Here is a 12,445-nt window from a genome sequence, read left to right on the forward strand (position 1 = left end):
TGATTTAGTGGTTATGTCCTTGTCCGAGATATGCCCTAGAGGCAATCATGTGATGATTAGATTTCCCTATGTATTCATGAATCATTTCTATGTCCTTGAACATCATCAATTATACGTATGAATAAGTATGTAACTTATTTGTGAAACTATATATTGCATGATGATTGTTCTAGTGGTCCCGAGTTGATAAGGTTATGTGGACACATACCCATTGATTAGTATATGATTCGGTTGATGACTATGTTTCACAAGTCATGGGCATAGAGATGCTAAACGACTCGGGGATGGAGATCACCCAATCGGACAGACCCACTTTGGGATGCAGCGAGATATTATCATCTATTAGTCTCAAGTACAATTTATATGCCATGTCCTAGACCCGAGGTCCTCACATGTTCTCAGGATGAGGATCGACTCACTTAGGTTCTATCAAACACTACTCCGTAACTAGGTAGTTATAAAGGTAGCTTTTGCATGAGTCGTGAGACATGCCGCGTAAGTTGTGTTGATACTATACAAAGTACTAGTTTAATTACATTATACAATAGCAAGTACGTACGTGTTTAATTTTCATCATTGTTTTACATCAACTACCAAAAGCTCACTAACAGGATTGGAGCTGTCACCAAGAAGGATAACGGGTCTCAAACCAAAGAAGCGATGCACTGTGACGATAAATTTGAATCAGTAGTCGAGGAGCTGGTCTATTTTGCAAATTTGGTTAGACATCTATAGGACAACAAGAAGGAAAACTCTTCAACTCTGGTGACAATATGTTTATGTAATTTTACATTCAAAGGTAGTGCAAAATGTAGATTATAATCTAATATGTTGAATTACATCATAGCAGGCATTTTTTATAACAAAAATGAAGGACAAATGACCGTTATGGAAAGTGCAGGCACATCGAAGAGAAAAATGGGTTGAACTGGTTAGTCAGCGTACTTTTTATCCTCTGAATAGTTATTTAAATAGGATATTCAAATCCATATACTGTGTTTGTTTCCCTTGCCACTGTATATTGTCGCAAATGCATTAATATTTTGGAGTTGTGCAATATCTAAATATTAAACCAAACCAATAACCTGGATATATGATTTTTGTAGGGAGAATTGGAATTCACAAATGCTGAGCTGAATGCAAGTCTAGTAGGCCAGTATGAAGAAATTGGACCTATCAAGATGCAACACAAATAACCAGTAGCATTCAAGAATGACCTGCTAGAGGAACAAGAGCCTAAAGCTGTCAAGAAGGCCCTAGTAGATCAACATGAAGAGCCTGAAGCTGTCAATAGGGACGTATCATATCAGCATGAAGAGGCTATAGTTGGGAAGGAGGCCCTAGAAGAGGTATACGAAGAGGCAAAAACTGGCAAGGAGGCCCTGGCATAGCAGCATCAATAGCCTGATGCTAGTAAGGAGGCCATGCCATAGCACTGGGAAATCCTTGAAGTTGTCAACAAGGCCCTAGTAGAGCAACATGAAGAGCCTGAACCTGCCAAGGAGGCCCTGCCAGAGTAGCAGGAAGACCTTGAAGTTGTCAAGAAGGCCCTAGAAAAGCAACAAGAAGAACTTGAAGCTATCAAGGCGACCCTGGCAGAGCAGCAACAAGAAGTTGAATCTGATAAGAAGGCCCTGCCAGAGCAAAATGATGAACTGGTAGACAGCAATGAAGAAGTTGTAATGGCCTATTAGACCTGCAAGAAGAACTAAAGCTGTCATCAAGGCCATTCGAGAGCAGCAAGATGTCGTTGAAGCTGACAAGTGTCTTATTTTGTTGTGCAATACTTTGTCCCATGTTTCTTATTTGTAATGTCGCAAATTTTGAATCTAAGCTATGAGAACACATTATGAATTTTATTCCAATTTGGCAGCAAAGTCAAATATAAAACAAATTATTAGAGTCTACAAACTATGAAGATTATGGATGTCCTCACTAGTGTATGGACCCACATGTAAGTAGCCACGTCACCCATGTATGGTCCCACATGTAAGAAGCCATGTCAGCATCTTTTGGGCCCATATGACAGCGTTGTTGACCAGTCAAAACTAATGCCGACTTATTACTAACGGGCACCGTCGGTGATAAAACCTACAGCGGACCCACATGGAAGCAACCACACCAGCAAGTGTGGGCCCCATGTGTCAAAATATTTGACCTGTCAAACCCATAGACCGGTTACTGGTGACGGATTATCGTCACAAAAAATGATCTTATGTGATACATTGGCCAACCATAGGTGACAGTCTGGGCTGTCACCGAAAATGGCCGTTAGTGACAAATTTGGGTTCTTCACCTAAGACATGATCTTGCGTGATGGAAAAAGTGGTGCCGTCCAGAATTTATTTTCTATGCCACCGCTTTAGTGATGGTGGGGGTGACGGTCGAAAAATGTCATCAGGGCATTTTTGGTGACGAAAAATTGTTTTACGTGACACAAGTGAAACATCACTAAACAGTCGGCGTTTTGTAGTGTCTAGTCCTTCTTCTTCTTGGATGCCTCTTCTGGCCATCGTCCGAGAGACGACGCCTAGTCCTAGCCCTCGACTAGTCAACGTCGTCTCTGTTGCCGTCCTCCTCCTCCTCTGACTCGGGATAATTCAACTCCGAGTCGGTCTTAGAGGGGTCCTTCAGCCCTTCCATGACCTCAATAAGGACGAGGTCGTCGGAAGTGTAGAGGACGGAGGACGGCATCGGCGCACTCGAATCCTTGCTTATACCAGGGTTGCGGGTGTCGTCATCGCTGGAGCAATCGACAATCTGTGGCCCTTTCCAGGCCATGGTTGTGCTTCCTTTTTAAAACTCACCAGTAGTTGTAAATATCTTGCTAACTATCTAACAATTAACAAACTATATATAGCTGCAACTAACTTGTTTCTATCAATATTGGTAACAAATAAACATCATGCATGAATGATATCTAACTTAATTGTTTTAACAAATAAACAGTTTGCTTCTAACTATCATTTCCCCAATTTTATTCTAACTAGCATTTTAACAAATAAACAATTTGGTTCCAACTAGCATTTTAACAATTTTCTACTAGCATTTGCTACCAGGAGGCGGCATGACGGGGAGAGAGGAGGAGGCCGTGCGGCGAAGGAGGTGCATCGGAGAAGGGAGACGACCGGGGTGGGCGAGTGCTTTTGCGGTTGCCAGGAGTGCGCACACCCCCCACATTTAATATGGGTGGGGAGACCAAGGGTATGCCCTTTGCCGTGTTTTAGGACTCGGCATAGGAATCCCAACCGTGCGTCAAATAGCCATTGCCAGGTACCCCGCGGGCCCTCTTGTCAGATCTATGTCAGATTTTTCTCCACGATTGCTCGCCATAGAAGTGAACGTTGAAATTTCGTAATGAAAAGTAGTTTTTTTTTTGGCTGAGTTTCCGTTAGTGAAAACCCCACAAACGTAGATCGCCGTCACATCTGGCCTGGTAGTCTGTGGGGTCCACCTGCAGGCACTGCCGAGTTTATATCCGGCAGAACTCGGCGAATATGCGACACTGCTGAGTTTCTTTCGTTCGCGTTTTTCCTCGCACTAGGGCCAACAGTGAAGTCTGCTGAATTGCGCGTCACTGTGGAGCTCAATTATCAACAACTCGGCTCCGGATGAATTGAACTCGGTGAAATCCGGATTCCAGTAGCGTGGTAGAAACTTGGCAAAATTTGTGTTTGTCCCAGTGCCATATGACAGGAACTCGGCAAACATGCGATTTGTCAGAGTGCTGTTCTTTTGACTAGTGTTTCATCATGGAACTCGGCAAATGTTATTTTGCGGGCAAAGTTAGAATTTAGTAATGAATTTGGAGACTCTGCCGACCGGTTTTTAGGGAGAAAAAGAAGTGAAAAAAAAAACTCGAGGTTCAAAGAGATTGGCCGCTGCCGTGGCCATTTGTGAACGAGTTCATTATTTGTGAATGGCTTCAAAACGTAAACTCGGTGCTGAAAAGATAAGCCTGAAAACGTGGTGCAATGGGAAAAAGTCCACTTCTCATAAAGATACGCAGCTTTGTCATTCCCTTATCGATAGAGGCCAAAACTTCTGGTGCTCCCGTCTTCATTACGTACTCATGTGAGGATGGTTTAGTAGGCAAAATACAAACCAAACCTCTCTACGCGCGCATGCATGCAGTGTAAAATTTTGATTATAAACGGTACTTATACGTGGGAGTTAACTTGATGCTTCTCTCAGCCTCTCAGGCTCAGAGCCAGATCGCCCCGGCGGCCTTGAGCATGGGCACCAGCTTCCCACCAAGGTGCAGCGACATGACCCTGTCGGTGGAACCGACGAGCTTGCCGCCGATGAAGACGGCCGGGACGGCCGGCGTGCGGCCCAGGCGACGGGCGAGGTCGCGCTCCATGTCACGGCCCCGGGGGTCCTTGTCCAGCTCGTGCACGGCCGCGCAAACGCCGAGGCCAGAGAAGAGGGTCGTCACTGTGTAGCTCATTGGGCAGTCGTTGCTCGGCGTGAAGATCACCACTGCCTTCTCCGTCGATAGCCTCGTCACCCTCTCCATATTTTCTCGTCGATCTTCTTGATGGATTGTGAAAGGACCTAGTTGGAAAGCTGGTGTTTTTCTCTGGAAAGAAATCTAGTGTTTTTCTCAGAGAAAAAAAGCTAGTGTTACTTAGTGGTTTTGCCTTGTGTATGATGTGTTTAGAGTATGGTGCGAGGCCCTCCTTTTATAGCGCATGAGAGAGAGAGAGAGAGAGAGAGAGAGAGAGAGAGAGAGAGACGAGGCGAGCGAGAGGCGGGTGGCATAAGAATCCTCGACGTGTGCATAGCACGCTCAAAGTGACCACCGTGGGGTATCTCTGTCACTTGTCATATGACTGTTAGTATAACAACGGCTCATTGCCTTATGCAACAAAAAAATTAGGGATAAAAAGCTCCCTGGGTCCATTTTCCTTACGGAAATAAAACTTATATAATGCTCAGAATTCGGAAATTACAAGGATAAAACCTATTTCCAGGGAAAAGAAACAAGACTTGAATTTAGACCTGACCCATTAACAGAAATGCTAGCTCATCTCTTCCACCGCTCTTCCTCCTTCCATCTACCGCATGCATGCAGCTCTAGTGCTACCAGGTAGCTTACACGACCGAAAGCCAGGCTCCACTAATCTTCTTGCTTGGAAGATACATTATTGTCTTCTTCCCAATCTCTTTTCTCCTTCAAATGGACATTTTAGTTCTTGATGTAAATCTCAGATAATGATATTATAGGTGTCCCACCTGTTTCATAGTGATCCAATCATTCTTGTCCAAAACTACTTCCTGTGATGCAAACATATCAATCAGCCACACTGATACAAAAATTGAAGTTTGATCAACAATTAAACTACTTAAATGTGGCTAAGTAACACTGAAAGTTCAAACTTTTTATTTGTACTCAAAACCACTTTTTAGTGATATCACCCTTATGTCATACAACTGATCAGGTCTCTTTTTTTGCAGGGTTGATCAGGTCTTATTGATCTAGTTGTTATTCAAACTTGGAAATTCAAGGGAAAAAAAGGTTTTGCAACGACGGAAATTGGACAATTTTCGAATGCTCCACAAGACATAAAAAATATGTACCTCCATGGAACATAACACCCTTGTGAATTATATTATGATATGCATATGTCCATTTGATGAAAGGGTAGCGGACATTGCATGCATACTGGATGAGGGATAACAAGATTTAGTGGGAATATTTTGGATGCCAATCACCGAAAAATATGGAATCCCACCAAAGTTTGAAAGATCCCCTAATCTTTTTCATATCCCTGGTCCACATACGACAGCATTGGATGTTGATATAGTTATTCAGCTTTTCATGCACTTAAGTATAACATTTAAATTAGTATTTCTAGTGAGTTTGCGTAGATACGTACATAATGTAAAAAAGAGTTGCTTTCTATAATTGAACCGAGAGGGCGGAATTGTATTGTTTTTGCCATTCAAATCTTATTTTTTCAGTTAATGTTGAGCTTCCTCTGTTAGAATAGGATGTATCAGAACTGGAGTAATTCATAAGTTATAATTGATTAATTTTATATAATATATGTATCTTATAATATTCTCAAGATATAAACAAAATCCAGAACAGTGACGCACAACGAAAAGCGGAAGCGGGTATATGTCCAAATTAGAATCAATCGTACAACATGTTACACAAACGAATAGATGTGTACCACATTGCATTGGTCGACTAGTCATCATATGCACAGGCACTAAATCAAGTTATGCCAAAAAGAAAGAAAATAAAAGAAACATCACAAAAAGACATATTTTAAAACAAGGAAAGGAAAGTCAAAACTAAAGTGATCATGCCACATGCATAGAGATAGAGACCTCTTGCTACCATGTATTACAATAGACTCTCGCAAAAACAAAACAAAAATGCTCACAATGTGGCACCCAGCAAGCCACGCCATTGCCTAAGGCTAGATACCTTGCTTGATCTTATCTAACCACACATTCCATTTGTGGTTTTATCAGAATCTTTCAGATAAAGCCGTTGATACGCACGCAGATGAAAAACACATAAAGTATAGATAGTCACCAAATGTTCGAGGCATTTGATCATCTTAATTTCCCTCTTGTGCAACTGTTCTTCATTGCTTGCCTTGCTGTCCCGAATCTCAACAGCTTAGAGTTTATATACAGCGTATATATGGAGAAAAGTAATTCTACCGTGCACAGATCCACACGGATTCACCGTCCGTGGTTACTTTGAGATTCATGCTACTTTGCTTATTGTTTTCAGAATTTGTCTTGTTTCAAAGCATTACATTTGATTTTTCTTCTCATTTCAAAGTGTAGTTTGATGTATCATTGTGTATCAGCAAAACTGATAAAAAAAACAAGTGCATTCTTTTTTATTGGTACACAATGAAACATGATGACACACGCTGAAACAAGAAAGAAAACAAACATAATACTTTGAATGAGATAAATTTTGATAAGAACAAAAAATATCGAGACGATGGAGGATGGTCCGTGCGCGGCATATCCCCTGTTTTACTCTGCAAATGGGATGTTGTGATCGAGATCATAATATATCTATGCATGCATATCTATCATGTGCACGCCTTTATATCCATCTACTTCTCTATCTCATCTTCGATGCATGAACAAATTGCTAGCTAGCATGGCTAAGAAAGTAGCACTACGTCTTAACCATTTTTGTAAACTTTAATATGTAATTAATCAAGTTATCCTAATTCATTTCTATATCTAGCTACCTAGTAAAACATCTCAAGTCAAGTATTGGGAAGGAAATATAAAATGATCAAAACAAAAATGCGTAAGGTCACTAGGTTAATTTGAGATTTTCATATTAAAAAGTATGGATACTCTACTCCCCCGAGTCCCTCGTGTCACCTCCAGGGCGACCGGGGGGCTAACCCTAGTTCCCATCACCGCCACCCCCTCCGCCCTTTCCTCTCCCCTCGCCGTACCTAGAGGTGTCCGCCGGGATACCCCCTGCACGCCACCGGTGAAGGGGACATCGTGGGTCTTGCGTCCAGCGGCCATGGCGTAGCTTCCTGGAGGGGAGGTGTGTGGCAGCACGAGATCTGACTGCCACGGCTGCTCCTCCAGGCGGTGCGGCATCTCGTCCGACGACAACGAGGGGGTGGAGGCCTCGGCAGAGATCTATGACTCAAGGGCCCCGAAGCAGCGGCTCCGGATACGTCGGCGGAGGCATCCCCTCCGTCAAGGATGGCGGGCCAAGAGGTGGCTTCATGTGGCGATGACTAGGGCGGCAGATCAAGGGATCCAGTTCCCTGGTACATCGCTGGAGGCGCGTGGCGGCCGGAGCATTCTCCGGCGTCGATGACGCATGATTTAGAGATCCATAGCCCTCCGGGGTTTGTGTATCGGAATCTAGATGTGGGCTTGGGGAGGTGTCGCTTCCGGTGAAAACCACGCCAACTTCGGTCATGGCGGATGATGGCAACGTATCTGCGTCATTCTGGCTTGTTGGAGGCATCATTGTTGGAGTTGTCTTCTTACCGCCCACGCTACTATGGGGAAACCCTAGATCTCGGTCTTGTGGATCAGACGATGGTGGTGTGTGGCGTCGTTCTCCATCCTGGGGCCATCGTCTTTTTAGAGCATGTGTGAGCCGGAAGTTTCATGAGGTGCAGCGGCGTTGTCTTCCAAGTCGAAGTCGGCGAGTCTCAGTGGCGTGCTGTAGCCGGGTCTCGCTGATGGGATTTTCAGGATGGACAAGCACAAAACGGTGGCACTATGTGGTGTCATGGTGGCACTCGCGGCAGACATGAGAAGATTATTTCATTGACCCCTGTAGCAAAGATGGGTTTGTGGAAGAAAGCGGCGATGACTTTAGGAGCGTGCACATGCAGTGTGCGCTAAGAGTGTGCTGCACCATGCTCCGGTTTTAGATGGTATGTGTAGGGATGAGGTCAGGGTATGCGTCCCTGATCATGACCACTGCTACATCAAGTTTGTAGGTGGAGTGACTTTTGTCGCATAGAACATCGATTCGGAAGGATTGATGTTTTGTGTTGTACGACATTGTTGAATAATATAATAATATGACTGTGTGCATCGCTTGACTATCTTCAACCTCCTTTCTGAAAAATGTTCATGACCAATGAAAGTAAATAATTTGAAATGTGTTTCCGGATGGAACCACTAGTAGAAAAAGGGCCATTTGTCCCGGTTCATAAGGCCCATCTGTCCCGGTTGCGGAACCGGGACTAAAGGGTCGTTACTAATGCCCTTGGCCTTTAGTCTCGGTTCTTATACGAACCGGGACAGATGGGCCTCCACGTGGCCGCTGTGGCGAGCCCAGGCAGGAGGTCCTTTAGTCCCGGTTGGTGGCACCAACCGGGACCAATAGGCATCCACACGTCAGCTGTTCAGGGGCTAAGGGTTTTGTTTTTTATTTTGAAAGGGGGGTGGATTTGGGGGTTTTGTATGGTTAATTAAGGTGTTTCATATATTGTGTTAGGTAGCTAATTAATTAATAGAGACAAGTGTCCTATCTTATCTCCGTGCTTGGTCGACGCTACGTACTATACGTATAGAGAGGCCCTCGACACACTAGCTAGTAAGAAAATGAAGGAAACTATTAAGTACAGAAGCTCGTCATGCATACCGAGAGAAGTGATCGATCTCCTTCTCCGACAGATTGGTTGAACAATAAGTTTTCGTATTATCTATCCGACGTTACTGGCTACATACATATACAATATGTAAGATCTGTTACAATCCCCTAGCATCTGAAATCAAGTTCCACATGGTATTCTCCGTCTTTATTGATGACGTGGTCAAGGAAGAATCCCGCTAATTCCTCTTGAATTGCTTTCATGCGATCTTCTGGTAGGAGTTCATTCCGCATCTCCCACGTCTAATTTGAAGAAGGGGGTTAATACATATATATGAATGAAAGTCAACATAAATGATGGTGTAATAAAATGAAATTGTGAATATTATTGCTTACGCACATCAAATTGTCTTTTAGAGTAGCCCCGCTTATCTTTGCAAGTCGCGTTGTAGATGAACTCGCAAACGTAGTATCCACAGAAATCATTCCCTTATTCCTGCCACAAGCACTTTACGAGAAATAGAGGTCAATCAAACTGATAATGAAGCATTATAAATGACATTGATGAAAGTAGCTAGAATCAACGGGATTGAGATGCGCGGAACTAGCTAGCTAGTACTACTTACTTTCGGGTATGTCCATCGCAGCTCCCCCGGCAGTCCCGAAGCTTGTGCGGTGAATACTTTCCTAACCCTGCGAGACAAAGAAAACAATTACTTGATATCAGGAAATGAACAAAAAGTTGCCGATATGGTGCAATAATGATCGATTGAACTTACTTCTCGAGCATTTTAGTCATGTCCGCATAGGTCTCGAGAGATTTTCGTCTCGAGTCTAAGACGGTTACTAGTCCCTGCTCAAGCTTAATCTCCAGGAGAATATAGTGGAAGCTGCGCACGCATGCATAACTCATCAATTACATTACTATAACCTCGCTCGAGTAATAAGGGAAACCGAATATGCACAAGACAGTAACACTCACTCGAAGTTGTAAGGAAAGAGTATTTTATCTTTGTTTTGATTTACTACCAATGATTTGAGCAAGTTGGCCTCAGCATCATCGGCGTTCTTTTCAACCTCAAATTTATCTATGAGATTTGTGTTAATGAACACAATATCATACATTTCTGCTTTTCTGCACTCGACGATCTACAATCTGCATAATATAGTGAGGATAATCATATATACATGCAATGAAAGAGCTGAGCTATATAGAAAGACTTAATGACAGAAGTAGTACTTACAGATAGTAGCAAGTGACCGTTAATTTATCTAGGGCCTTTTAATTGAACCACTGGAAGAACTCCTCAAATGGAACAGACAACAAATCAATTCCAACGAGGTCGTGGTCCTCTTTAACTCTCAGATACAAAGTATCCGTCCCCCCAGACTCTCTGCAGGTTTTCATGTACCAATCATGGAATCTTTGCATCATCGTTGTTAGAGATTTTTCATCTTTGACAAGAGGCTTCCCGTAATGGTATTGGTGTTCTTCCACCTCCAAGAAATCATAATGTACATCGTCGGGTAGGTAATCTTCAAGATTGCTATAACCGGGCACCATCCCCGGATCATTAGCGACGATATCACTGGATACCTTGAGCGGGGGCACGATTGGTCCTCTTGTTCGCCGAGCTGGGCAATTTTTTCCCAACTCGTCGTTCTGCTAACCTTCAATCACTGATAGTATTTCCCGACCGCTCTGCTTCGATATATACCTTTACAGTAATGCGCTCATAGTTGTTTTTCAGCGGAGACTTTGGTGGTTTCCTCAGGGCATCGATAGTGCGCTTTGCTTTCACCCGGTCTACCTTCTCCTCCGGAGGTGGATGTCTCTTTGCTTTCACCCCTTCAAAGAAGTCATTCACTTCTTTTTCCATGATCTTCGCGTTTTCTTCCACGGTCCTCTCGTATGGTAACTTCTCTAGAGGCTTGTGAGGTGGACCGAATCTGTATTGCCTCCTGCCTCTAGCTGTACTGCTAGACGCCGGAGCAGACGGAGCGGTTGCGGCTATCTTCTTTCGTGCTTGCTTATGAGGCGGAGGAGAAGGACTACGACGCGCCGGAGCAGCCGGGGCGGCGGCGGGTATCTTCCGCCCTTGCTGGCGAGGCGGAGAAGGAGGAGGCTGGTGGCTGCTCGGGCGTGTCGGCGCAGGCGGAGAAGGAGGCGGAGTGCCGCCGCGCGCCGGAGAAGGAGGAGCCTGGTGGCTGCTCGGGCGCGCCGGCGCAGGCGGAGAAGGAGGCGGAGTGCCGCCACACGCCGGAGAAGGAGGCTGAGTGCCCTGATCACTCGCCGGAGGAGGAGGCGGTGGAGGAGGCGGAGTGCCCTGACTCACTGAAGGAGGAGGAGGCGGCGGAGGCGTCCAGTTCGGAAGGTTGATGAGCTCCTTCCGCCATAGGCATGGAGTCTTCAGAGCAGAACCCAGCCGAGTCTCCCCTTCACCGGTAGGGTGGTCAAGCTCGAGCTCCTCAAATCCCTTTATTATTTCGTCTACCATCACCCTAGCATATCGTTCTGGAATCCTCCGGTAGTGAAAAGTTGCGCCAGGTTCAGGACGTGCAACAGAGCCAACAGTCGCCTTGACTTTCATATTCATCCATTGCGTCATAAGGTGGCAATTGTGAGACTCTGTGATTAAGTCCACGGGGTAGCTAGCAGGAGCCATGAAGACAGGCTCCTGAAGCAGCTCCGTGGAAGCCACACTGCTTCTCCACTGAGATGGCGGTGTAGCTTTGGGTGTAGCAGCTTCGGCAGGTCGCATGCTGCGGGCCTCGTCTCGTTCCTCTAGCGCTTGTACCCTTGCGTGCAGCGTTTGTAGTTGGGTCAGCTCCTTTTTCTTCTTCCTCTCCCGGCGTTTGTAACCGCCTGCGTCAGGAAATCCAGCCTTCCATGAAAGGGAGCCTGGCGTGCCTCGTGTCCGTCCGGGGTGCTCAGGATTCCCGAGGGCCTCTGTGAGCTCGTCGTTCTCTCTGTCCGGAACGAACATCACTTGCTGCGCCTTTTCGATATACTCCTGAAGCTTCTCGATGGGTGTGTTCAGCTGCTCGTTGGTCCAAACGCACTTCCCTGTTACAGGGTCCAATTTTCCCCCATCCCCGAAGAACCAAGTCCTGCAATGGTCTGGCCAGCGTCGCGTCTCTGGTTTTATCCCTTTAGCAATGAGGTCATTCTCAGCCTTGTCCCACAACGGCCGGGCTTTCAGGTAGCCACCTGACCCCGTGCGATGGTGATGCTTCTTCTTTGCAGCATTTTTCTTGTTTGTCGTTGACATCTTCGCTGCTCTCTCAGATTTCTTTTTGGTGACAAATGCAGGCCACTGATCTTTGATCTTCTCAAATCGGCCGATGAATTCTGGAGTCTTGTCTTGGTCGACAAAC

General features: G+C 45.1%; 1 protein-coding gene across 1 annotated transcript; it reads right to left on the reverse strand.

Moving 5' to 3' along the window:
• Window positions 1-3,946: 3,946 nt before the first annotated feature.
• Window positions 3,947-4,642, reverse strand: LOC123106704 (glutaredoxin-C15). Its single transcript, XM_044528794.1, has one exon. The coding sequence runs from the start codon at window positions 4,517-4,519 to the stop codon at window positions 4,205-4,207; it is 315 nt and encodes a 104-aa protein (XP_044384729.1). The 5' UTR covers window positions 4,520-4,642; the 3' UTR covers window positions 3,947-4,204.
• Between the last annotated feature and the right edge of the window lie 7,803 nt (window positions 4,643-12,445).

This window comes from Triticum aestivum, chromosome 5A (genome assembly GCF_018294505.1).
Source record: "Triticum aestivum cultivar Chinese Spring chromosome 5A, IWGSC CS RefSeq v2.1, whole genome shotgun sequence".
Lineage (NCBI taxonomy): Eukaryota > Viridiplantae > Streptophyta > Magnoliopsida > Poales > Poaceae > Triticum > Triticum aestivum.

Excerpts from the sequence above, each read along its gene's own strand:
- LOC123106704 (XM_044528794.1), bottom strand. The coding sequence starts at position 4,519 with ATGGAGAGGGTGACGAGGCTATCGACGGAGAAGGCAGTGGTGATCTTC.